Source organism: Arabidopsis thaliana, chromosome 2, assembly GCF_000001735.4.
Source record: "Arabidopsis thaliana chromosome 2, partial sequence".
Lineage (NCBI taxonomy): Eukaryota > Viridiplantae > Streptophyta > Magnoliopsida > Brassicales > Brassicaceae > Arabidopsis > Arabidopsis thaliana.
Window position 1 is genome coordinate 9,290,099 of NC_003071.7, and position 24,077 is coordinate 9,314,175.

The following is a 24,077-nucleotide window of genomic DNA, read 5'->3' on the forward strand; positions in this document are numbered from 1 at the left end:
TTATGGCCTTTCCTTAGATGATAATTATATAAATAAGCTCATCCTAAAAGTAGATTAAGTTTTATTTTTAAGTTATTTCTATTCCTTGGTTTGGTGATTTAACTTTCATTCTATTGGATCAAAAGTTATATACTCTCTCACATTATAATACTTCTGGTTACGAAGTTTTAAACTAGAAAGAATCAAAGAACCGTCTGTTGTTATTTTTGTTTATTACGCGCAAAACCGTACTCCGTACTCGTAACATGTTGGCGAAGAGCTTCGAACTGAGGGTTCGATCACTTCCGCAATACAAAATAACAACGGGGCGCGAGCCGTGCAAGAACGCGGGAATATAGCAAGCAAGCAGCAAGGTTCTTTAGGACTGTATAGTATGGTGGTGGTAATATCATCATCATTTGTAACAAGATACGGTCAAATATTTGCAAAACTTGTTTTTTCACAGATTCCAGAATCCTTCAACGAATGAGATTGTAACACGTGTAAGTGAGACAACTTAGGTGACAATTCCATATTTGGAGTCGGAATTTGGCTTACGTGGAACCCACCGAAATCGTGTAATAGAAGTCAAACGCATCTATATCTGTGTTTAAGCTAAAAGTAAACCTCATTGAAGAAGTAACATAGGAAAGCTTTCGTAGCCGTCAGATCAACCAGACAAAACGTCATATCGAGACAAAAACTTTCGACGGAGCAGATTCTACAGATACAATACACACGGTTTCACTGGATTTCGCCCCTCTCTCTTTAAACAAAATTAAATAATATCAGAAGACACGTTCTTCTTCTTACGAAACCGACTTTGTAGTTTCTTCTTTTTTTCCATTACACAAAAACGAAAAAACGACAACACAAAAACAAATAACAAAATCTTTTAAATAAAAAATAAATCGACTCTCGTGTTTGTTTAACTTCTTGTTTATTTTTCTTAGAGGTTAATTAATTTCTTCTCTACATGAACGATCCAATGGGAGAAACAGGATTTTCTAGAGAATCGGCGCCGGAGATCGTGTTCTCGGAGACGGATATGGCTGCGGCTGAGCAGCTTATGCATCTAAGCGAAGAAGAAACGGTTAGCTGTAGCAGCAGCACCGGCGGAGATTGCGGTGGCGGAGGCGGAGACAAGATAAAGCATGAATATGTTAGCTCGAGAATCGGAAACGAGCTAAACGACGGCGTACGAGGAAACTCTATTCTTGGCGTGGAGAAGAAGAGGAAGAGGACGGTGATGAAGGAAAAGAAGTTTCGATCTCTTGAGAGTATTTACAAAGGGACGAAGGAGATTAGGGATTAATGGAGGAAAGGGATCGGAGAGATGGTTAATTATATATCGTTTGTTAATTACTTTTGTTAATCGATGTTAGTAACCTCTTCAATGGTTTTTTTGGTGTGTGTGTATATTTCTAGTCCTTGCTTAATTTAACGTTGGAGCTGAAAATTTGTGATAATAGTTTTTGGAGATTTTCAGATGAAATCTGTAAATATTTTGGTTCTCATATATATTAGACGTGATGCTGTTTTTTGTTTTTCCCTAGTCACTTCGTTGCAAAAATTAACAATTTTACTTTGGTTTTGGATCTGATAGTACATTCATTTTTTTCGTAAGATTTAAAAGTTTATTTACGTGCAAATGATTTCGTTTTGAATTTTTAAATTTTGAGTTCTATGATGTGCCAACTGCCAACTGAGATCATTTTTTTTTTACCTTTTCAAAAAGTATATATTCTACACAACAAACCAGACACATGCAACACCACCAAATATCTTAAAATTGTGGTGATGATTTTTATACTTACTGCAGTAAAGAAAAATCATAAATTTTATCATGTTCAACTAAAGGCATTTGAAGATGCCTCATGTGGGTGTTGAGTGAACTCGGGTCATGGGTCTTTTTCGTGAACTTCTCGTTGAGAGCTTCATCTTCTTAATTATCTTGGAGTCATCTTCTGATTCTTGTAGCTTGTATTAGGGTTTTTGTTATACCTTGATGAGCATGTAAAGAGAGGTCAAGAGTGAGTGAGTTCCTATAGTAAACATTCAGTTGATCGATTGGATGTTTGTGACACAAAATGTACTGTAGGAGAACTAGTGACTATGTATGGAAATTGTTTATGCATTGATGTTTAGTCATGCTAAAAACAGATTTCAACAAGTGGTATTAGAGCACAACTATTCTCAAGGATAGTCAAATTTGTAACAGAAAAGCATATTAAGGCATGCAAGCAATGCAAGTTGCACAAGAAGATTCTATTCTAGTCTCGATTCTTGTAAAATCGAGTCACAAAAGATCAAGGTTTCCTAGTATATCAAGGATTTCATCGGGATATAATTCCTAATGTATCTTTTTTGCAATCATGGCTTGAACCTCTAGACGGTTTTGGCAGTATTTGTATCCATCATTTCCATACCAAATCGTGTTTGCCTCAACATTCTACATGTAAATTGCACTATCTGCTCATGCCTTCCACAAAATACCTAGGCAAAAGACATTAATTTTTCAAGTTTACGAGCACGGAGTTTAGAGGAGCCATCACACTGATTTTACAATAAATGAAGAAAAATCTTTTTGTTATCTTGATTGACGTCTACTCATCCCATGTTTTAACTTGAAACTTTAATTGGCAGCTAATATCTATAGTGTTATATCCACAATAGGTGGAAATAAAACCCTCACGTTCCACATCATGTTGAATAAATAAAGCTGTCATCCGAAATAGATTTGGAGGTATATAGAAGTTTTGACTCTTTGAGATAACACTGTGGAAGTCAAAAAAAAAAAAAAAAAAAAAAAAAAAGTCAAAACATCCTCCTCGTCTGAGATGTTCCATGCAATATATCTCTTCATAATTCTTTCTTGTCTTCAACAAAGTCCAGCAAGGATCTGAGAAGTTTGCGTCGATTGATTATGCCAACTTGAAGTTGGAAATAGAAGAAGACTAGGCGGAACATCTCATCAAAACCCTATACATTCAACAGGGAAATTCTTTTGCACGAATGTTAGACTTCAATATTGAATAAAATTCATAGTTTCAACAATCTCATAAAAAAAGAGCTGGGCTCCATTCGAAGACACATTAATTTCCATGGGCCTGGTCCACATACAACCATACTAAATTTGAAGTAATTTACCCGCCATTTAAAAAAGCCCATAGGCTCCTTCTCCTAGAAGCTGGCGGGAAAATCCCAAAACTTTTCCCGGGAAAGTAGATAAAAAATTTCGGCCATTAAAGGACAAAATCACAAGAAAGTAGAAACCCTAGAGATTTTGAAACCGAAACCCCAAAAACCCCTTTGACGCCTCCTTCTTCTTATCTCTTTATAAAAAACCATTTCTTTCCTGCAACATCGTTGCTTATCATCAGACGCACATCACCTGTTCGATAAAATTCCTCTGAGAGTGTTTTTTTTGTTTTCCTTCTGACAAAGAAATATGTATGTAGTGAAGCGTGACGGAAGACAGGAAACTGTTCATTTCGATAAGATTACTGCGAGGCTTAAGAAACTTAGCTATGGGCTTAGCAGTGACCATTGTGACCCTGTCCTCGTTGCTCAGAAGGTCTGTGCCGGTGTCTATAAAGGAGTCACTACGAGTCAACTTGATGAGTTGGCTGCTGAAACTGCTGCTGCTATGACTTGTAACCATCCTGATTATGCATCTGTGAGTATCTCTCTTCGTTTTCCTTTCTGGGTATTGCTTGATTTTGATTAGTCGTTTCTGGAGAAGTGATCTCTGTCATTGGATTGGTGTTTCATTTGATTGAATTGATCTGTATAATTTACATGTTATCTGTGTTCATATGTCAGCTTGCTGCTAGGATTGCTGTGTCGAATCTCCACAAGAACACTAAGAAGTCATTTTCTGAGACGTGAGTGTTGAGTTCTTTCTTAGTGTGTATTATACCCTTGATATGAGTTCAAGTTTCCATGTGTGTTGACTCCGATGGCTTGTGTGGTATCTTGCAGGATTAAGGATATGTTCTATCATGTCAATGATAGATCTGGACTAAAGTCCCCACTAATAGCCGATGATGTGTTTGAGATAATTATGCAGGTAAAGAAATCTTGTGTTAAGCTCTTGATTCAATCTGTTTCTTGGTGTGATATATATATATATATATATGTATGTATCTTATAAATCACTGACTTGTGTGTTACTGGTTTCTTCAGAACGCTGCTCGTTTGGACAGTGAGATCATCTATGACCGTGATTTTGAATATGATTACTTTGGATTTAAAACTCTTGAGAGATCGTACCTCTTGAAAGTCCAAGGGACTGTTGTTGAAAGGCCTCAACACATGCTGATGAGGGTTGCTGTTGGGATCCACAAGGATGATATTGATTCCGTGATCCAAACCTACCATTTGATGTCTCAGAGATGGTTCACTCATGCATCTCCTACTCTCTTCAACGCAGGAACTCCAAGGCCTCAAGTAAATACCTATCACTTGATATTTATTATATCTATTAAATAAGGCGTTTTACTTTGATACGTGTCTTTGCTGATCTGCTATTGAAAATAATTGAAATTGCAGTTAAGTAGCTGCTTTCTAGTCTGCATGAAAGATGATAGCATTGAGGGCATATATGAAACACTCAAAGAGTGTGCTGTTATAAGCAAATCTGCTGGGGGTATTGGTGTTTCAGTTCATAATATTCGTGCTACCGGAAGTTACATTCGTGGCACAAATGGAACATCTAATGGTATTGTTCCTATGCTGCGTGTATTCAACGATACAGCTCGTTATGTTGACCAAGGAGGAGGCAAGAGAAAGGGTACGTATCAGCTCTTTGTACTATTAGCATAATCATCTGTCCAGTATATGGTCTAAAGTGTATCTGATTTATAATTTGTAATTGGTGAAGGAGCCTTTGCTGTTTACCTGGAGCCATGGCATGCTGATGTCTATGAGTTTCTGGAGCTGCGAAAGAACCATGGAAAGGTATAGTCATAGCTAGATAATTCACCATATCTACTCCCTAAATGTGATTACCATTTGACGCTGATACAACCTCTTAATACACTTTGTCGCATTGCAGGAAGAACACAGGGCTAGAGATTTGTTTTATGCTCTCTGGCTTCCAGATCTTTTCATGGAGAGGGTCCAGAATAATGGGCAGTGGTCACTGTTTTGTCCTAACGAAGCTCCAGGTTTGGCAGATTGCTGGGGAGCTGAATTTGAGACACTGTACACTAAGTATGAAAGAGAGGTGAGTCCCTATTTCATCCATGTATATGCTGCTTCTTTAGTAACTCAAATTCCTGTTATCTCAATACAGTTATGTTTGTTCATATCTTCAGGGAAAGGCCAAAAAGGTTGTTCAGGCGCAGCAGCTTTGGTACGAAATATTGACATCCCAGGTAGAAACAGGAACACCATACATGCTTTTCAAGGTAAGTAACAGTCATCATTCTGTAGCTACACGTTATGGCCTTATAATCATTGGTTCTTACTCCAAATTTGAATGCTCTTAAACTATAGGATTCATGCAACCGAAAAAGTAATCAGCAAAATCTGGGTACCATAAAGTCGTCCAACTTATGCACTGAAATCATTGAGTACACTAGTCCAACAGAAACTGCTGTGTGCAATCTTGCATCTATTGCTTTACCCAGATTTGTAAGGGAGAAGGTGAGAGGGAGACTGGTTTTTTAAAATTTGCTTTCTCTTTATTACTCAATGTATAGCTCTAACATTCTTCATCTCACAACAGGGTGTCCCATTAGACTCTCATCCACCTAAGCTCGCTGGCAGTCTGGACTCAAAGAATCGTTACTTTGATTTTGAAAAATTAGCAGAGGTCAGATACAAGCACTCGCCTTGCTTGACCTGAAATCTGATTCTTAAGGAATTATCTGTGGAGATATTTCCGTGTCTGTGATGTGATGTTTGACTTTTTAATTTTTCTGTGTGGCCAGGTGACTGCTACTGTTACTGTTAATCTCAATAAGATAATAGATGTGAATTACTATCCTGTGGAGACTGCAAAAACTTCAAACATGCGTCATAGACCTATTGGTATTGGTGTACAAGGCCTTGCAGATGCATTTATCCTCCTTGGAATGCCATTTGATTCTCCAGAGGTAGACTTGTTTTGAATTATGATCAATCTTGGAAAATATAATTTTGTTATCTGTTCTTAAGCAGTTTAATTTGTTACTCAGGCCCAACAACTGAATAAGGATATATTCGAAACCATATACTACCATGCACTCAAAGCATCTACAGAGCTTGCTGCAAGACTTGGCCCCTATGAAACCTATGCTGGAAGTCCCGTGAGTAAGGTATGCATCTCAGCCATCAATTATATCAATTTGGTTTTCCCAAACTTCATAAGCTACCATTGTGGATTGTTATGCTGACTTTATCCCATGCTTCTCTAGGGAATCCTTCAACCTGACATGTGGAATGTAATTCCATCAGACCGCTGGGACTGGGCTGTTCTTAGAGATATGATATCAAAGAATGGAGTGAGGAACTCTCTTTTAGTAGCACCAATGCCAACTGCTTCAACCAGTCAAATCCTTGGGAACAATGAATGTTTTGAGCCCTACACATCAAACATCTACAGCCGCAGAGTCTTGAGGTATGTGAATATTAAATCATTTGACAAGTATGTTTCTGGTTTTCCCCATTTGATGCTTACTCACTTGGTTGTCTTGGTTTGTACAGTGGTGAATTCGTAGTGGTTAATAAGCATCTTCTCCATGACCTAACTGATATGGGACTTTGGACTCCAACGCTGAAAAACAAATTAATTAATGAGAATGGTTCTATAGTTAATGTTGCTGAGATACCTGATGACTTGAAGGCGATTTACAGGTATAGCTTCCACTTATTTTGTGTTTTCACTCTCTACTGTCTAGATAAAGAAATTTGACTTGTTTCTTCTGTAAAACAACACAGAACTGTCTGGGAAATCAAACAGAGAACAGTGGTGGACATGGCTGCTGATCGTGGATGCTACATAGATCAAAGCCAAAGCTTAAACATACACATGGACAAACCCAACTTCGCAAAACTCACTTCGCTACACTTCTATACTTGGAAAAAGGTACAAACCTTAATCATCTAAACTCTTCATATGATAATTGTGAAATAGGTTAGAGATTCTATAGAGTATCTGATCCTTCACTCATCTGACAATTACTCTTAATCTCACTTATGTTGTTGTGAATCTACCTTAAGGGTCTGAAAACCGGGATGTACTACCTGCGATCCCGTGCTGCAGCTGATGCGATAAAGTTCACCGTTGACACAGCCATGCTCAAGGTAGAAAAAACAATGCAAACTCTTTACGCTGATTCTTCTTGTGAACTCAGACATTTTACCTATGAGTTGTTTTCGTTGGGGTGAATGTAGGAGAAGCCGAGTGTAGCAGAAGGAGACAAAGAAGTAGAAGAAGAGGATAATGAAACTAAGTTGGCGCAGATGGTATGTTCCTTGACAAACCCTGAAGAGTGTTTGGCCTGCGGAAGTTGAAGCTCTAAGTTATAGTTTGGGTCTTAAAAAGTTAGAAAGTAAAAGCATGTCTCTTGGACGGTCTTTTTTATTTACTTGCTTATCTGGGTGTATTTTGTTAATAGTTTCCTAATGCTTAATGTTGCTTGAGTTTTTGTGTAATCCAATTTCGTTTTTACCTTTTCTCTTGAAACAATAAGGATTTGTAACGAGAATTATGTATAACCACCACCACCTTACGGTAGATTTTACTATCCATATATAAATATTTTACCATCCATTTATAAATATTTGTAGTTTGGTACTACTACCAATGGTTGTAAGTAATCTGTAAGAATATATTCTGATCATTGTAGATTAGAAAATGTGTTACTACAGGTTTCACTAGCTTATCCTAGAACTAGAAACATGAAAATTATGTATCGAATGGTGAAAATATTAATACAAACATATTTACGTTTAAATGCATGTGTACACAACAAAGTTTCTAAAGCAAGCTCTATCATATAGAGAATAAAGTAAAGCATGTAGCCAAACACTCTGAAACTCTGACGAATCGTTTATCACTGATTTCTCTATCGATAGTCCCGCCTTCATTGCCAAATTTAAACTCGAAATCTCTCTCTCACTCACTCAATGAGCGATTTCATTTTGATCTCCGACGGCGAGGATGAAGCTACTCCACCACCGTCGAAGAGGGCTCGAAAGAATCGTACACCCACGGATTTGAACTTGGATACCGAACCATCACTGCAGAAGCAACCGCCAGGATCTGCTTCTACTCCGTTTTTCCTCGACGAGACACCTCTCTCTGACGATGTCACTGTCCTAAAGTCTTCCTTTGGTTCCGGAACCGGAGCTTCTTCAGGCCGCGAGAACAATTTTTTCGGTAAGTTTGACGTTCTTAATCGAGAAATCTCTCAATCCGTCGTTGTTATTTTCAGTTCGCCGACGATTATGTTGAAATAGTTTATTTTATAGAGAAATTTAGACTTGGGGGAGACTGTTCCACTTGTTAATTTTTGTGATTGATGATGAGTCTTTCAGTTTCTTTGTTAGGGTTTTACTGTTTCGCTGAGTCTTTTTTTTTTTTGGAAACCTGATTAGGTAAACGAGTTATATCTCTTGAATCGGATTCTGAAGACAGTCCTGGACCTGAGAGTTCAAAAAAGTATGAACCTGTTTATACTGATTCTTGGAAGAAACCTTGTAGATTGGAATTTGGATCCAGTGATGCTAATTCTGGTGAGGCTAACTATGACCTATTAAAATATATCCGTCATGATGAAATTCGATTCCAAAGGGTAGTTTCTTCTCCACTTATAAATTGCTCGTCGTTCTTTTCTTTCAGATGATGATCCTAGTTGGATGCGGAGAGCTAGTTTTCAATCTTCGCTGTCTAAAGATGCTATTGAGGTACTTTTATCTGCTAGGCATTCTGCATTCATACCATTTTCTTCGTGATGTGTGTACATGATGAAGGAATAGTTGGCTCTTTTTTTGTGATTCATAATGCTTTTGTTTAGAGGATTGGGAGTATTTAGGATTCTCATGGGCCTTTATTTTGTTTATTTAGGTATTGCTGGTTAGTTCGCTCTTTTGTTTGGTGCATATTGCGTTGATCTTGTCACTAAATGGTACAAGCTGTATAATATATAAATTGCTTACGTCTTTTGTTATTTTGATTCACTTGCAAAAAATCAGGTAGATTCTGACCATGAGAAAGAAGATACAGGCGTTGAGAAGATGGGTCGAAAAAAGCAGACCATAACTTCTAAAAGTACATCTCTTTCTGCTGATTCATTGCCTAAAAAGAAGATGTCAAAAGATGAAAAAACCCGCGCGGCAGAGGAAAAGAAGTTACAAAAAGAAGTGAGCTTCTTCTTAGTTCTTACGCGACTTTTCTGTTTTCTGTTCCCTGGATCAATACTTAATTAGCTTCCATCGTCCAGCAAGAAAAATTACAGAAAGCTGCCTCGAAAGCAGAAGATGCTGAGCATAAAAAGTTGGAGAGGGAAAAGCAGAAATGGGCAAAGGAAAAGGATAAAGCACTTAAATGTATTGTTGCCTGGATTGACAATAAAGTGCTTGAAGGATCTTTTGGAGGTAAGGAATTTCTTCATTTTACTTATCATTCTTCAACATATTCCTAAAGATTGGCTAGTTCATCACTAAAGTATGGAGATTTAAGGCCTTCAGTTATTACAGGACTTCTCATTTCGGGATTGAAAGAGAAATGTATTACATACCATGTCACCACTAATCCGATTCAGAGATCCATTGTGTGGACAATGACACTTCCAGAAGATATTGCTCAGGTACCATAATTCGGTCAAATTTTGTAGTACAGGCCAATTTTAATCAATTGGTTTGCATCTTGAATTTCATAACTGCAATATCTTTGAGGACAAGTGGTTCTTAGAACCCAGTACTTGCAACTGTTATCAATGCCCCAATCTGGTCAATATATCTGTTTCATATGTGGATAAGCTTGTTAGTTGAACATGTGTTTTTTCCCTGACTTATGCATCATTCTCTACTGTGTTACGAATTTCATTTCATCATACTCTTATTGATGGAAGACAAGCTATGATTCCTCTCTCGTTATTTTCTTCTAACAGCACGAGGTTTGAAATATCCGCTTAAAGTCGAATGTGCTCTCTTTTGTGTGTTTCAGATCCAGGCATATGGGCACTGTTTGTCAAAATTATTTTGCTTGAGTGGTTCTGTTATTAATGTTTTTTTCAAACCTCCATCTTTAAGAATAAGATATTTGCTTATTAGAAAGTAATTGATCAAAGATAACTTCATACAACCTGTCAGGGAATTGGGTTACAGATGATGAAATATTAAATGTAAAGAAATGAATCCCTTTTGTGATGGCCTGTAGGGCCTTAGAAGATTATTATGTGAATCAGCTTTACCTAGTATTTCTTATACTCTTCATTTGCATCTTCTTTGATCTATTGCAGTCATTGCCTCTAGGGTCCAAGATTCCATATGTTTTACTCTTGTATGAGGCTGAAGACTTTTGTAATCTTGTTGCTAAGAAAGAACTTCTAGAAAACGTCTACAGAGTTCGTGACGAATACCCATCTTATACAATGTGCTACCTCACCAATAAGTTACTGTCCTACGTAAACAAAAAGTGCGTTTGAGAAGGTACATTTTTGTTGCATTAATGTTTCCATACTGAAGCTAAACAACTCTATCTTCTAGGGAAAGGGTTGAGTACAAGGACCCTGTAAATGGCTGTGGTTGGAGAAAGCCTCCTATTGATGAGGTACTACAGTTCCTAATCAAAATGTGTCTAGAGGGAAAAAAAAAAAATCCTTAATGCTCCTTTGATGTCTTTAATAAAGCTCTGATGTGTTACAGGCAATTGCGAAGTTATCAACTCACTATATTGGAGTACATTCCCGGCATTGTGTAGACGAGGCTGAGGTGGCTGACCATGTTGTTCGGTTAACAAGTAGTCTGGCCCATTGCCAAGTCAGGTATTGATATCTATGCTATTTCAATTTTGTTTCCAAAGATTTTGATTCGATATGATGCCCAGTGGAAATTCCATTTTCTTGATGACCTTGATTCTGAAGCAAAACTGTCTGATGCGCAGGAAGAAGTTAACTCGGTTATCAGTATACGCTGATGGTACATTAATGTCCAAGAATGCAGCTGATAAGCACTTGATTAGAGAGAGCATATGGTAGAGTAATCTAAACCCAGTTTCAATAATCTTTTTAGAAATCACCTTCTTTGTTTAATATGCATTGGATCGATAGGTTGAAAGTGTTGGTAGCAATACCAAAGGTACAGCCAAGATACGCTATAGCAGTGTCAAAGAAATACCCATCCTTGAAGTCACTTCTTAAGGTTTATATGGATCCTAACATATCGGTGAGTTAACACAAACTACGGATATTGACTTCTTGAGTTGTTGTTTCTAATGGCTTCTGATGCAAATTGTGTTGTGTTGGTTAACAAAATTGGGGACCAGGTTCATGAGAAGGAGTTTCTACTGAAAGACTTGAAAGTGGAAAATTTAGTAGGAAGAGACACAAGTGTAGGTGAGGCCTGTTCGAAGCGGATATACAGAGTGCTTATGTCTTTAGATGGAACCATTAAGACTGATGACGTCGAAAATGGTGCTGCTTCCTTCACACTTCCTCCATCTGACTTAATTTAGAACTAGAGAGAACATCAAATAGGTTCTTAACTTTCTATGTCAAACAAAACAGAAGAATGATTGTGTCTGAGATTTTTTTTTGTATATGCATGCAAAGTTCATTATGTTGTTTGAAGTCTTTAATGTGTGTAGTCCTGACTCGTTTTCTAAAGAGTAAAGATAATGATATATTTTCTGGCAAGTGGTTTTGAGTGCTTGACTTGTAGAGTTGCAATTCTGTTTTCTTCTTTTCATTACAATTCTGTTTTCTTCTTTTCTTTTCTTATTGATGATGAAAAGCTACTCATACTCATAATCAACAGGAAAAGCCTTCGCCGTTGTACTTGAAAGTTTTGTATTCTTCTAGCAAAGTTACCATGAGATCAATAGATCAAGAAACCTCTGGAACCAACAACTTGGAAAACAAACTACAGTATGACTTTTACATAATCAATCACGCTCATGAAAACTAAAAACACTTTTTCTCGTTTTGGCTAATTGCTTCAGGTAGGTTAATGATATATGGCATATGCATGTTATGAAACCAGTCCTCATGAGTGCTCTTGATAAATATCCATATTGCAAGATATGTGGAGGAAACATACTTGGTAACCCATGGAAATGTGAGACCTGCCGCTTCGAGACACATCAGTACTGTGTGGAGTTGGGGCGACCATCAAGACATCGATTTCATCAGAACCATCCTTTGACACTGTTGACAAAGTATCCTTCACAGGAAAAGATGAAATGTGACATTTGCAGAGAGAATATATACGATTTCAATCTCTTCTGCCGTATATGTACTTTTGTTATCCACATCAACTGTGCCTTGAAAAGTAAACATGTTCTTGAAGCTTTAAGGCAGAAATTCACTGGAACTTGGAGTTTTTGTTTGGGAAAGCTGTGTCATGTATGACGTGTGAAGAGATATATCATCCTGTGTATTGAGAGCTACCATACTGGTTCTGTCTCAGGATTCAACACATGTTATTTCCTTGTGTTGTTATAAGTTTAGGTGTTTTACTCTTGGTTGGTTTTGTGAAGGTCCTATTTGATCTTGCTTCTCTGTTTTTTCATACACAGATCCTATTGGTTTTTTAAGAGGACACAGTTTGATTTGGTTCATAATAAAGAGTCTGAATGTTAGGTTTCATTGTTTTCTCATAAAAGACTTTTATTGATTAGTTTTCTACTCAAAACATGTTTTTAATATTACATGACTATGACAGGACCGTATCTGAACATATTTTACAGAGACCTAGCCGGTACCGGTAACACCAAGATCCTGCTTCTTGTCGTCTTTACCAGCACCAAAGACAGGTCCGCCAAGACCAGCAGCATCAGAGACCTTGTCTTGAAGCTTGTCAACTTGAATCCCACCTTCGTCTTCCTTTGACCTTATATCAAGCTTCGTCTTGTTCTGTCCTCCTTCCACTGACTCGTACGTTGTCGCCGTTCTTGAATCCATCGGCTCTGCTCCTTGTGCTCCCGACATCGTTGATGATACCGATCCTTCTTAACTCATTTTCCCCTTTTGTCCACAAAACTTATTTATGCCCTCAAGCCATGGTCTTAAAACCTGCCACCTTGCCAAGACGTGGCAGTTCTTCAGAAGTCTAGACCTATCTTGTTGGTCACGTGTCGTAAGTTAGCCAAAAGAAGTCGTCTTTGACCCTTATCATCTGTTGGATTTATGCTTCTTGATATGTTATCGAACATGCTTATGAATAAAGAACTGTCTAGTGAAAGGTACTTCACACTGAGAAGACTCTTCATCAATTTTTAAGTTTCATATTCAATAACAATTTTAAGTATCATTATTACTTCAATTACCATAATGATACCAAAAAAAAAAAAATGGGCTCAATAGAATCCAATTAAGCATGGTCAGTAAACGAAATAAAAAATATTAAATTTTCCAACCACACCACGTTGAGAAACAATTATTGAGCCACTAATTTATTACTCTCTCTCTCTCTGTCGACCTCACAATTAGTTATGCTTTTGGGATTTTGAATCATGAAGGTTCTTTGATCAAGATTACTGTGTTATCTAATGGTACTCTTAGATCAAGATTCCAATCTTGCTTCTTCCCCATGGGAAAACTCGAGCATTTCTCCCACTCATGCCCTTTGACCTCGCCGGAGATTGTAGCTGAAGGCATCTGCAACATTTGCTTCCAAGACCAAGTTGTTGAATACGCATGTAAGCCTTGCAATTTTGATATATGTAAGACTTGCTCCAAGCTGCCGCAAAAGGTGTCACATGGTTTTCACTCAGATCATCCTCTTGAGTTTTCTCTATTCCAATATGATCGAAAACCTGGTTACATTGTCTGCTCTTGTTGTGGGAACATGTCTTCTTGCTCATTCTATGAATGTAAAGAATGTGAGATCTATCTTGATCTCGGTTGTGCACTACTGAAGAACGTTTTCACTGGTTGGGACGTTAGAGAAATGCTTCATTACAGTCATGAACATTTGCTTCGAAGGTGTAAACCAGGACAAGATGCTAGAGGCTCTTGCCTGCTTTGTGAGCTCCCTCTTTCTCCCTCTTCTATATGTTACGGTTGTGTTTACTGTTACTCGTTTCTCCACGAGCGCTGTCTCGATCTTCCGACAGAGATTCGACATCCCGTGCATCTGGAACACCCTCTCAGACGCCTTGATTACATACGAAGTGGTGGTCGAACATTTTGCGGTGCGTGTAGAGAGAAGATTGACAGTGTCCCCTTTGGCTGCCTAGAATGTGGTTTTTACATTCACATGAGGTGTGCAGATTCGTTTTTGCGCTGTCTGATGCATGAATCTCATGAGCATAAATTGTTTTATGTATCTTCGAATGCTAAAGAACATTTTGGAAGAAACAATTGTTGCCAAATATGCTTGGGAGCTGTAGTGAGCTCTCTCGATTCTTACTACCACTGCATCGAATGTGAATTGGAGTTTCATTTCGAATGCCTTGGGATTTCCAAGACCATTTCTAAGAGATCTTGTCACATTCATCCACTTGTTTGTAAAAGAGTACGTGAAGAGGATGATTCTTTGGAGTACTGTGGCGTTTGCGAGACATTGATTCATGCCGGACATCATGTTTATTCGTGCGAAGAATGTGATTTTCTTGGTCACATTGAATGCATTCTACGCGAGGTAATCAATATCGTTTTTGTGTTTTTTTGTTTCTTAATAATGATGCAATGCTGATGATCTATATCTACAAACTACAGAAAGAGCCATCACCATTGTACTTGAAGGATCTGTATTCTTGTGTTGAAGACGTCAAAAGAGCAACAAACCAAGAAGACTATGAAACCAACAAAGTTATGGTATGGCTTTATAATTATCTATCAGTGGAAGAAAAGTATGAACATCATTTTAAGCCAGCCTTTTGTCTCAAACGTGTAAGGTATATGTTGCAGGTTCATGATATCAACCATAATCATGTGGTGACATCGATTGATATGTGTGAGCTTGAAGGCAAAGAACATTGTCACATATGTGAAAAAGAAATACTTGGTAATCCATGGAAATGCGAGACTTGCAACTTTGTGACACATAACTTCTGTGTGGAGCTAGGGAAACCATCAAGACATCGGTTTCATTGGAACCATCTTTTGACACTCATGCCAAAACCAGTTGCTACGGATATGACGAGTTGTAAAAGCTGCAGAGAGGATATAAAAGGGTTCAATCTATTTTGTCGAATATGCAATTTTATTATCCACGTCAGTTGCGCCATGAAAGGTAAACGTTTTCTTGGGATGACAGGACCGAAAGTCGTTGGAACTTGGAGAGGACGTTGTTTGGGAGGCAAGCATAGAATGGTCCAAGTTATGTTCCCGAGGTCATATCAAAAAGTTTGTATTATTTGTCATGAGAGGGTGCTTGGGAAGGCTGTGTCATGTATGGAGTGTGAAACGATTTATCATCTTCGGTGTATTGACCGACATCGTATCAAAGACCGTGATTCTTCGTAGTTAGGTTGTTCCTCCTCTGAAACTAAGTTCTGCAACTTCTTGTTATGTTATATACCTCTAAAATTTTGTCGGTTAGTAAATCATGTTTGTAATATGTTTATTTGCTCTGTTTATTTCTTGTTCTGTTTTCTTTGTTTTTGGCACACTATGTATTTTCAATCCTCTGTTTTGGATTCCATTATCGTTTTTCCAGTTCCAATGGTGTTTTTCTTATGTAATCTTGGTGACATAATACACAAAGTTCAGTGTTTCCATTGGAAAAGCCAGCGGCCCCTGCAGGTGCAGGAGTTGTTATGAATTGTAACATTTGCATGAATGATATAGAAGGGTTCAATCTCTTCTGTCGCCTATGCAATTTTATCACCCATACTATACTAGTCATAGGTCACCAATATATTGTCTGCTCTGGTTGTGGGAATATGTATTCTTGCTCATTTTACGAACGTGAGGTCTATCTTGATCTTGGTTGTGCCTACTGAAGAACATTATCACAAGTTGTTAGAGAAATGCTTCAGTACAGTCATGAACATTTGCTTCGAAGGTGTAGACCAGGACAAGACGCTAGAGGCTCTTGCCTGCTTTGTGAGCTCCCTTTGTCTCCCTCTTATACATGCTACGGTTGTGTTTCCTGTTACTTGTTTCTCCACGAGCGTTGCATTGATCTTCCAACAGAGAGTCAACATCGCGTGCATCCGAAACACCCTCTTAGAGGCCTTGATTACATATGAAGTGGTGGTCGAACATTTTGTGGTGCGTGTAGGGACAAGATTGAAAGTGTCCCGTTTGGTTGTCTAGAATGCGGTTTTTACATTCACATGAGGTGTGCAGATTCTTTATTGCGCAGTCTGATGCAATGAAACGGAAAGTTTCAGGAATATTTCCAACCAACTAACAAACAAGTCTTCCGCTGTTTCATGACAAAGCTCCTTCCCTCGAAAACTCGTCATGGGAGGCAAATTAAGGCTTCTCAGGAATCCTTGCATCCAATTCGAGGCAATTCTACGTTTCTGTAGTACAAAAAGAGAGAATGATTCTTTATCTGTAGTACAAAACGTCAGGCAACTGCAGCTTGTTCTCAAGCAAGCATCTCCCACTGTATTCACACTTACAATATAATTCCTCAAAGCCTGTTCATTCAATATGGAGAAGACTCAAAGTAAAATCACGTTCCTGACGTTTTGTCGGAAATTCCAGATAGAAGCTTAAGCTTCACACTATATCTATGGTTTTCCGAACACAAAAGCTTGATTATGCGAAAAACAAAATGCAAGTATTTTCTCGAAAAAGCAAAAATAAGAAAGAAACAACATCAAAACAACAATATTCCACACAAACAATCAGAGAAACTCACTATTAAATCAGGTATACACACTTGAAAATCATTCAAACTTGGCAATCAGAACCACAAATCCAAGATCCAATAAATAAACATGTTGCAAATTTAGTTCACCAAATGACTAAGTTGAAGATGATAGAATTCTGAAACATAACTTTAGTTCACTGAAGTTGCATTTGAGAGAGGGAGGCATAACAAATAAGACTCATCAGAGCCAAGTCTTCGAACACGCCACCTTTTATTGTTAAAACACGATAAGAAAACGAGAAGAGATTGAGGCATAACCTCAGATAAGGGATTTTTCCGTATTCAGTTTCATAAAGGGAGGCAGAACCAAACTAAGAGGAATCGTCACTGGCTTTGACCACATGCATCATCATCTGTTCTCACTACAAGAAGAAAATGAGATGATTTTGAGGCATAACATGATACGACGGAACTTGTGGTTAAATTCAGAGAGGGAGGCAGAACACTACCTAAAAGGTCAATGAGATCACGCTCAAGGTGCATAAGATAGATGTCTTTCTGTTGTTTCTCTTCTGTTGTTTCCCTACGGTCATCCTGTACGAATCGGGAAAAAAAATGATGAAATTCGAATATTATTTTTGATAAAAAAAATGAGAGTCGGTTAACTCTTTACCTTAGACATTATCCTTTCAGTGGGAAAATTCCTATCGCAAGGATAGCATTTGTAAGATATACGATCCATGTAATTGTCACGGACAGACCATTTTTCCCTGTGAGAAGTGTATACTTGTGTGAGAGTATGCACATGCCGTTGGTTCCTCACATTAGCTGGAAACCCAATACACTCTACATGGGCGTTGAACATACAGTCAATACATCCGTAGAACGACACACCACATGGTCTAGAGCACACACCGCAAGCTCGAGTCACCCTCGAATCATTGTTCCAAAAGTTATAGAAATAGTGACTATGAGACTTGATCTTTCTTGGTACTATCACTGCTTTGATGCATTCAATATGGAAATTGATTTCGCAGATGGTACAATGATAGCCATATTTTGTTATATTCAGTTGGCAGGCCGTGCACTTGGATCCACTTTTAAGTGAAATTGCTAGCATGTGATCAACATGAAGTGGATGACCAACTAGAATTCGCCTCCCAACTTGGATACACATAGGGTGATATATATCTTCACACGTCACACATGAAAAAGCCTTTCCACAAAACTTCTCATCACAAATAGAACAAGTGATAGGATATGACCGTGAAACGATAACTTGAAACAAGCTATGTTTGTCTTGTATGCAAAGTCCTAACCATGTTCCAATGATTTTCTGACCCCTTTGTAATGCACCATGCATTTTTTTATCTTTCAAAGCGCAGTTGATGTCGATGATGAAATTGCATATACGACAGAAGAGATTGAACCCGCCTATATCGTCTTTGCATGACTCACACTTCCTTCTAAACCATCTAGGGGTATTTGGTAGAAGGGTCAAAGAATGGTTTAAATGAAACTGATGCTTTGATGGTCGCCCAAGCTCTGCACAAAAATCATGTGATTGGAAGCTACATGTCTCACATTTGCAAGGATTATCATGTATTTTTGTCCCACACATGTTGCACTTTCCTTCTTCCTCAAGCTCACTCATGTGGATTAGTTTCATCACATGAATATGACTGAAGCTATTAACCTGGAGTATATATTTGAAACAATTTTAGGTGAAGACATTGTTTCACTAGTGTACTGATTATAATAAAAAGGCATACCAGTAACCTATCTTCAAATTCAATGGTTTCAAGATGTTGGGATTTTGTGTTGCCTTTGCTGCAAGAGTACAAATCTTTCAAGTACATTGGGGAAGGCACTTCCTGTTGGTAATGAGTAAGAAGAGTATTAGCTCATATCATTTTCGTCAACGGATATCGTCATCATTATAAGAAAAAATAAAGCTGTAATAAAAATATTAATTACCTCGCGTAGAATGCATTCAGTGTGGCCGACAAAATCACATTCTTCACAGGAATATTCAGGATATCGTGAAATTACCATAGTCTCACAAACACCACAATACTCCAAAAAATCGTCCTCCCCTCCGACTCTTATAAATCTAAGTTTATGGATGTGATAGGATTTCTTGATCACATATTCAGGTATCTCAAGACACTTGGTATGACATTTCAAATCACATTCCACGCATAAATAATAGAATCTGTCATAGACCACGGTTTCCTTGCATATTAGACATGGTTGTTTTACTCTTTCATCAGCAACACGACGAGTACTTTCTACATAAAATAGCCTGTGTTCATGGGACTTATACAACAAACCCCGCAACAAGGCATCTGCACATCTCAGATGAAGGTAAAACCCACATCCTAAGCAACCAAATGGGACACCAACAAATTGGCCGTGACAGGCATTACAAGATTTCTCACCGTCAAAAGTTTGTATATAATTAAGGCGTTTGAGAGGGTGCATAGGATGCACGGGATGTTGAATCTCGGTTGGTAGATCAAGGCAACGCTCGTGAAAAAACAAGTAACAATGAACGCAACCGTAACATATTGCAGTGAAGGAGAGAGGTTGCTCACAGAGAAGGCAAGAGTCTTTGGAATCTGGTCCTGGCCTACACCTTTTAAGTAAGTGTTCATGGCTGTAATGGAGCATTTCTTTGGCTTCCCAACTCGTCGCTATGTTCTTCTGAAGTGCACAGCCCAAATCGAGGTAGATCTCACACTTGCTACACTCGTAATAGTATTTGGCTCCAGAAGACATGTTTCCGCACACGACGCACACCATGTGTTTAGTCTTCTGATCATCTTCGCCTATACGAAATTCTAGAGGGTGCTCCGGATGAAGATGGTGTGACATTTTCTGGGGAAGATCTGAGCAAGCTTTGCAGAGATCGAAATTGCAAGGGTCACAGGCGAATTCAACAGGTTCATCTTTGAAGCAGATGTTGCAGATCCCGTTTGCGACGATCCCCCGCGAGGTCAACTCGCACTCATGAGATCCATGTTGGAGCTTTCCCATCGAGAGCAAGAAAGTCAACCAAGAAAACGTTCAGAATTTTATTTACTTCTCCGCTTTGATTTAAAGATTTAAAAACGTTTTCCAATTATTTGTATGTTTTGATTCGAGCTTCACTTTTGGGAGTTCGGGTCGGGTCAATTATGGGTTTGGATATCGAGTTTACTTACGTTTTAAACGTAAATTAGATTTTAACCCGTAATATACCGCAATTTTTGTTTTTTATTAAAAACAAACATAAAATTTGTCGTAAACATGAAATAAATTTGTTTATTGTGCCCCATATCCTCTACTATTTTTTTAAGCCAATTGATATTACTTTCTTTCTTTTTACTAGTTTCAGGTAATAAGTGTTTTCTATGTTAATCTAGTTTTCCTCCTTAACCTCTTTTTGTTATTGTTTAAAAGAATTGTGTAAATATCTATATAAATAAATATATATATATATATATATTAATTATAATCTATGGTATACCGCGGGACTATAATTATTTTTTAAAAAATAAAAATTTAATATGTTTAGTAGATTAAAAATATATATAATTTATTTTTTTGTATTTTCTAAATGTACAACTCTTATATCTATAGATTTTTAGTATACAATTACTATGTTTGATTTTTACTTTTTAAAACTATAGAAACAATACATACAGTTCATTAAGTCAAAATCTAGTTTATAACTACATAATTTAAATTTAAATTATATTTATTTAATTAATATTCTTTAATTTGTTTAGTGTTTAAGATAATATAATTATATTTTAATTGTTATATCTAAGATTTCATCTGTAGTATACTGTCTCGTATTACTATCGATCCAAACCCGTCATACCATCTAATCCCGTTCAGTGGAATTAAACATATTTAATGGATTTCACCCGTGGTATACCGTCTTGTATTACTATCGACCCAAACCCGTCATACCATCTAACCCCGTTCAGAAAAATTAAACATTATTTTGTTATTTTGTTTTAATAATATTTTAGTTTAAAAGATGTATAATTCAAATCAATTTAAAAGTTTTCTTTCTTCAAATGATTATTTAATTGTTGTAAAGTATATATATAATAATATTATAAACCCGTCCTACCATCTAATCCCGTTCGGTGAAATTAAACATTTTTTTTTAATAATACTTTTATAAAACAATTATAATTCAAATTAATTTAAAATTTTCTTATTTAATTTTTAAAGATTTCACATATTTAAATATTCTAAACGTTTAATATATCACAATTTTTTAACATCATTATATAATATATAAAGTTTTTAAAAATCTCAAAAAACATTTCCGTCATATTTTGTGATTCAAAATTTTAAAAATGAACATATATTAACCAATTGGCGAAAAAATGTGTGGGTTCAACGTCGCGCATCGACTAAAATATTTAGACAATGATTCATAAACATATCATAAATGATTTTTTTTTACAAGACGGGTTTGGCAGGACGTTACTTAATAACAACTGTAAACTATAAAATAAAAATATTTTATAGATACATAAAATTTGTAAATTTTTATATATACTAACTTTAAAAAATAAATTGTACCCACAGTGTACCGCGGTTAAAATCTAGTATATCTTCGAAGCCCAACAAACTAAAAACTATAAATATTTGGAAAAATTATAAAATTTACCATATTTTCTCAATTTCTTATGCAATTTACCATAATTTTTCCTCCCTTACACATCATACCACATTTCCACTTAAAATATCTATATTGCCCTCACCATTTCTTCTCTATTTTGTTTCTCCTTTCTCGAGATCCGTGCGCTTTAACCACACATCACTATCTTTCCGAAGACAAAATGAAACGTTTTTGTCTCTCTCACTTCTCCTGACAACGTGCACATATTCTTTACATATAACTTTTAATTTATTTTGTCCCCTAATTTCTATTCATCATAAATTTTCCGTTATGTCTAGATCTTGTCTCCGATTTTCACCATCTTTCAATATTATCATGAATCCCACATTTTATCCACCAATTATTCTCATTTAAGGTTTCTAATTTGATTTAGATTTTCACCATTTATTTTGGTCCACAGATTAGTTGAGCATTATTGTTTTCACCGACACGATTTTTTTTTCTTCTATTGTAAAATAACAAAAACATCCAGTTATTACATATCATCTTGTCTATTATTCGATCTGAATTTGTCCCCGATCTAATTCTATTACTCATTCGATATGAACTTGTCCCCGATATAATATATTATTAAAATATGTAAACGTGTAGGTGAAGACAATAACGCTCAACTAATCTGTGGACCAAAATAGATGACGAAAAATCTAAATAAAATTTAAAATTCTTAAATGAGAACAATTGCATATAACGTGTAGGATTCATAATAATAGAGCAAGATGATGAAATCGAAAACAAAACGTAGATGCAACAGATTTCTATTCGGGGACAAGATCTGGAGACTAAAACAAAAGTCTGTCACCAGTTGTACTCCGCTAACAGGTAATTATGTCCCCTAATGCATTATATATTACGTTGTCCCCCGCTAGCAGGTAATCACATCTCCTAATGTATTATATATTACGTTGTCCCCCGCAGAATTTCTCCGCTAACAGGTAATCATGTCCCCTAATGCATTATATATTACGTTGTCTCCCGCTAGCAGGTAATCATGTCTCCTAATGTATTATATATTACGTTGTCCCCCGCAGAATTTTGGATAACCAATTTTTTTAAACAAGTCAATTTTAAATACCCAATAACAGTAGAAGCCAGCTGTTCTCCACTATTCTCTCTCCTAATCTTTTATGTTTCCACCATGATTTTTTGTCATGTATCATCACATCAGTTAAAAGCTGTCACCATCTAAGTCAGTCCCTGACCCACTTTAAGGGCATTTTTGTCCACGAATTACCAAGTGAAGTAAAATGTGGTAGATATTGTAAGCTGAACTAGAATATGGTAGAAATTGTAAGATTGGACCAATAATATGGCAGATTTTGCAAAATTTCCTACATATTTCAAGCTTCTACCTCTAGTTCACTACTTTCGTTATTAAATAAGCCCAATTACTCTCACGTTACTATTCTACATGTGTTATCTATATTTGGTTAGGCAGTTATCAACGCTTTCACGACATTGTAAAATTTTTAGACTGAATGCATTCCATAAAATGATGTTTAATTTGAGACCGAATGCATTCCATAAAAATTGAAACTTTTAAATATGTTTTTAATTAAAAATATTATTAAACAAAAAATAACAAAATGCTGTTTAATTTTACGGGACGGAGTTATATGGTGGAACAAGTTTGGATTGATACTAATATGATATGGTATACCACAAGTGAAATCCTAAATTTAAAACAAAAAATAAAATGATATAATCTTAAACACTAAACAACCCAAATAATACTAACAAAACAAATACAACTTAAAATTTAAGGTTTTTCATTTTAAAAAATCGATCATTAATGTACAGTGGAGTAATATTTTAGATAGAAAATAATATCAAATTATTATTATAGTCCATGATTATAAATATTTACCAATATTAACACTATATCACTTCTACACCTACAAATCTTCTAAGTACATCAATACAATTAACACATTTATGTAACAAATACAAAAACTCAGGAAACAATCTTTTTGCATTTCAACTATATTAATTCTAATATAATATAATTAAATGAGAAATATGTTTTTACATTATGAATTTAAAAATCCAATAAATTATTAATTATTATCTAAAATCTATAAAATAAAAATATTGTCATGCGGTATACCGCGAATTAAATCCTAATAGAATACTATAATCAATGACTAATTAACACATCAAATGAATTTGCTTCATTTACATATCTTTAATAAACGTTACTATAATATTTTATATTAAAATTTATATATTAAATATATTGTGTCTAATATTAAATATGATTGAATTTTATGACTACATTTTTTAATGATATATTAACGTATTTGCAACTTACAGTATGTGTACCCCGAATAATAGCATACGATATTTTCCATTGTAGATTACGAAATTCTCATATTTAAACTCTTCTCTTGTGGGTAGGGTTGTCAAAATGGGTCAAAATTCATCGGTCAACTCAACTCAATTCATGAACCCTAATGAGTTGAAAATATTGACTCAAATGAGTTGATGG

At 36.3% G+C, this 24,077-nt stretch overlaps 7 protein-coding genes across 10 annotated transcripts; 5 read left to right on the forward strand and 2 right to left on the reverse strand.

The window, feature by feature from the left end:
- Positions 1-606: 606 nt before the first annotated feature.
- On the forward strand, positions 607-1,571 carry AT2G21780 (uncharacterized protein). The gene has a single exon (NM_127747.3). The coding sequence runs from the start codon at positions 956-958 to the stop codon at positions 1,292-1,294; it is 339 nt and encodes a 112-aa protein (NP_565517.1). The 5' UTR covers positions 607-955; the 3' UTR covers positions 1,295-1,571.
- A 1,591-nt stretch (positions 1,572-3,162) lies between these two features.
- On the forward strand, positions 3,163-7,763 carry RNR1 (ribonucleotide reductase 1). The gene is made up of 17 exons (NM_127748.4): positions 3,163-3,658; positions 3,805-3,866; positions 3,964-4,051; positions 4,168-4,431; positions 4,534-4,774; positions 4,865-4,941; positions 5,039-5,209; positions 5,301-5,393; positions 5,482-5,631; positions 5,714-5,800; positions 5,919-6,083; positions 6,165-6,284; positions 6,384-6,586; positions 6,673-6,822; positions 6,907-7,054; positions 7,189-7,272; positions 7,363-7,763. The coding sequence occupies exons 1-17, from the start codon at positions 3,431-3,433 to the stop codon at positions 7,480-7,482; spliced, it is 2,451 nt and encodes an 816-aa protein (NP_179770.1). The 5' UTR covers positions 3,163-3,430; the 3' UTR covers positions 7,483-7,763.
- Positions 7,764-7,979: 216 nt separating this feature from the next.
- EME1A (essential meiotic endonuclease 1A) lies at positions 7,980-11,828 on the forward strand. Of its 3 annotated transcripts, none has more exons than NM_127749.5 (12): positions 7,980-8,350; positions 8,569-8,706; positions 8,813-8,877; positions 9,166-9,333; positions 9,414-9,567; positions 9,670-9,779; positions 10,434-10,609; positions 10,681-10,744; positions 10,840-10,958; positions 11,078-11,167; positions 11,244-11,358; positions 11,459-11,827. In NM_127749.5, exons 1-12 carry the CDS (start codon positions 8,098-8,100, stop codon positions 11,645-11,647), a joined length of 1,641 nt encoding a protein of 546 aa, NP_179771.2. In that variant the 5' UTR covers positions 7,980-8,097; the 3' UTR covers positions 11,648-11,827. The 3 variants fall into 3 exon arrangements, with proteins under 3 accessions (NP_179771.2, NP_001323848.1, NP_001189572.1); NM_001202643.1 differs by having other exon boundaries at positions 8,057-8,350; positions 9,661-9,779; positions 11,459-11,828; NM_001335775.1 differs by having other exon boundaries at positions 7,992-8,350; positions 11,078-11,358; positions 11,459-11,826.
- Positions 11,829-12,155: 327 nt separating this feature from the next.
- Positions 12,156-12,542, forward strand: AT2G21810 (Cysteine/Histidine-rich C1 domain family protein; the record flags this gene model as incomplete). Its single annotated transcript, NM_127750.1, has 1 exon — positions 12,156-12,542. One exon carries the CDS (start codon positions 12,156-12,158, stop codon positions 12,540-12,542), a length of 387 nt encoding a protein of 128 aa, NP_179772.1.
- Positions 12,543-12,754: 212 nt separating this feature from the next.
- AT2G21820 (seed maturation protein) lies at positions 12,755-13,310 on the reverse strand. Its single transcript, NM_127751.3, has one exon. The coding sequence runs from the start codon at positions 13,119-13,121 to the stop codon at positions 12,885-12,887; it is 237 nt and encodes a 78-aa protein (NP_565518.1). The 5' UTR covers positions 13,122-13,310; the 3' UTR covers positions 12,755-12,884.
- Positions 13,311-13,614: 304 nt separating this feature from the next.
- AT2G21830 (Cysteine/Histidine-rich C1 domain family protein) lies at positions 13,615-15,927 on the forward strand. 2 transcript variants are annotated; one of them, NM_001335776.1, is made up of 4 exons: positions 13,615-14,775; positions 14,853-14,951; positions 15,045-15,310; positions 15,394-15,927. In NM_001335776.1, the coding sequence occupies exons 1-4, from the start codon at positions 13,723-13,725 to the stop codon at positions 15,443-15,445; spliced, it is 1,470 nt and encodes a 489-aa protein (NP_001324966.1). In that variant the 5' UTR covers positions 13,615-13,722; the 3' UTR covers positions 15,446-15,927. The 2 variants fall into 2 exon arrangements, with proteins under 2 accessions (NP_001324966.1, NP_565519.1); NM_127752.3 differs by having other exon boundaries at positions 15,045-15,927.
- A 998-nt stretch (positions 15,928-16,925) lies between these two features.
- Positions 16,926-20,260, reverse strand: AT2G21840 (Cysteine/Histidine-rich C1 domain family protein). Its single transcript, NM_127753.4, has 5 exons — positions 18,883-20,260; positions 18,678-18,779; positions 17,579-18,601; positions 17,415-17,499; positions 16,926-17,327 (listed from the first exon to the last, which is right to left on the reverse strand). The coding sequence occupies exons 1-5, from the start codon at positions 19,942-19,944 to the stop codon at positions 17,290-17,292; spliced, it is 2,310 nt and encodes a 769-aa protein (NP_179775.2). The 5' UTR covers positions 19,945-20,260; the 3' UTR covers positions 16,926-17,289.
- Between the last annotated feature and the right edge of the window lie 3,817 nt (positions 20,261-24,077).

What these genes read in the sequence shown, in the direction of transcription:
- AT2G21820 (NM_127751.3), bottom strand. Translation starts at nt 13,121, where the DNA reads ATGTCGGGAGCACAAGGAGCAGAGCCGATGGATTCAAGAACGGCGACA.
- AT2G21780 (NM_127747.3), top strand. Translation starts at nt 956, where the DNA reads ATGAACGATCCAATGGGAGAAACAGGATTTTCTAGAGAATCGGCGCCG.
- RNR1 (NM_127748.4), top strand. Translation starts at nt 3,431, where the DNA reads ATGTATGTAGTGAAGCGTGACGGAAGACAGGAAACTGTTCATTTCGAT. An exon ending in TGTTTGAGATAATTATGCAG is followed by an intron (nt 4,052 to 4,167) that starts GTAAAGAAATCT and finishes TGGTTTCTTCAG; the next exon opens with AACGCTGCTCGTTTGGACAG. An exon ending in ACACTAAGTATGAAAGAGAG is followed by an intron (nt 5,210 to 5,300) that starts GTGAGTCCCTAT and finishes TCATATCTTCAG; the next exon opens with GGAAAGGCCAAAAAGGTTGT.
- EME1A (NM_001202643.1), top strand. Translation starts at nt 8,098, where the DNA reads ATGAGCGATTTCATTTTGATCTCCGACGGCGAGGATGAAGCTACTCCA. An exon ending in TTCCAGAAGATATTGCTCAG is followed by an intron (nt 9,780 to 10,433) that starts GTACCATAATTC and finishes GATCTATTGCAG; the next exon opens with TCATTGCCTCTAGGGTCCAA. An exon ending in CTGGCCCATTGCCAAGTCAG is followed by an intron (nt 10,959 to 11,077) that starts GTATTGATATCT and finishes TCTGATGCGCAG; the next exon opens with GAAGAAGTTAACTCGGTTAT.
- AT2G21840 (NM_127753.4), bottom strand. Translation starts at nt 19,944, where the DNA reads ATGGGAAAGCTCCAACATGGATCTCATGAGTGCGAGTTGACCTCGCGG. An exon ending in AATTTGAAGATAGGTTACTG is followed by an intron (nt 18,602 to 18,677) that starts GTATGCCTTTTT and finishes TATATACTCCAG; the next exon opens with GTTAATAGCTTCAGTCATAT. An exon ending in TGATCTCATTGACCTTTTAG is followed by an intron (nt 17,328 to 17,414) that starts GTAGTGTTCTGC and finishes TTCTTCTTGTAG; the next exon opens with TGAGAACAGATGATGATGCA.
- AT2G21830 (NM_127752.3), top strand. Translation starts at nt 13,723, where the DNA reads ATGGGAAAACTCGAGCATTTCTCCCACTCATGCCCTTTGACCTCGCCG. An exon ending in TTGAATGCATTCTACGCGAG is followed by an intron (nt 14,776 to 14,852) that starts GTAATCAATATC and finishes TACAAACTACAG; the next exon opens with AAAGAGCCATCACCATTGTA. An exon ending in ATGAAACCAACAAAGTTATG is followed by an intron (nt 14,952 to 15,044) that starts GTATGGCTTTAT and finishes TATATGTTGCAG; the next exon opens with GTTCATGATATCAACCATAA.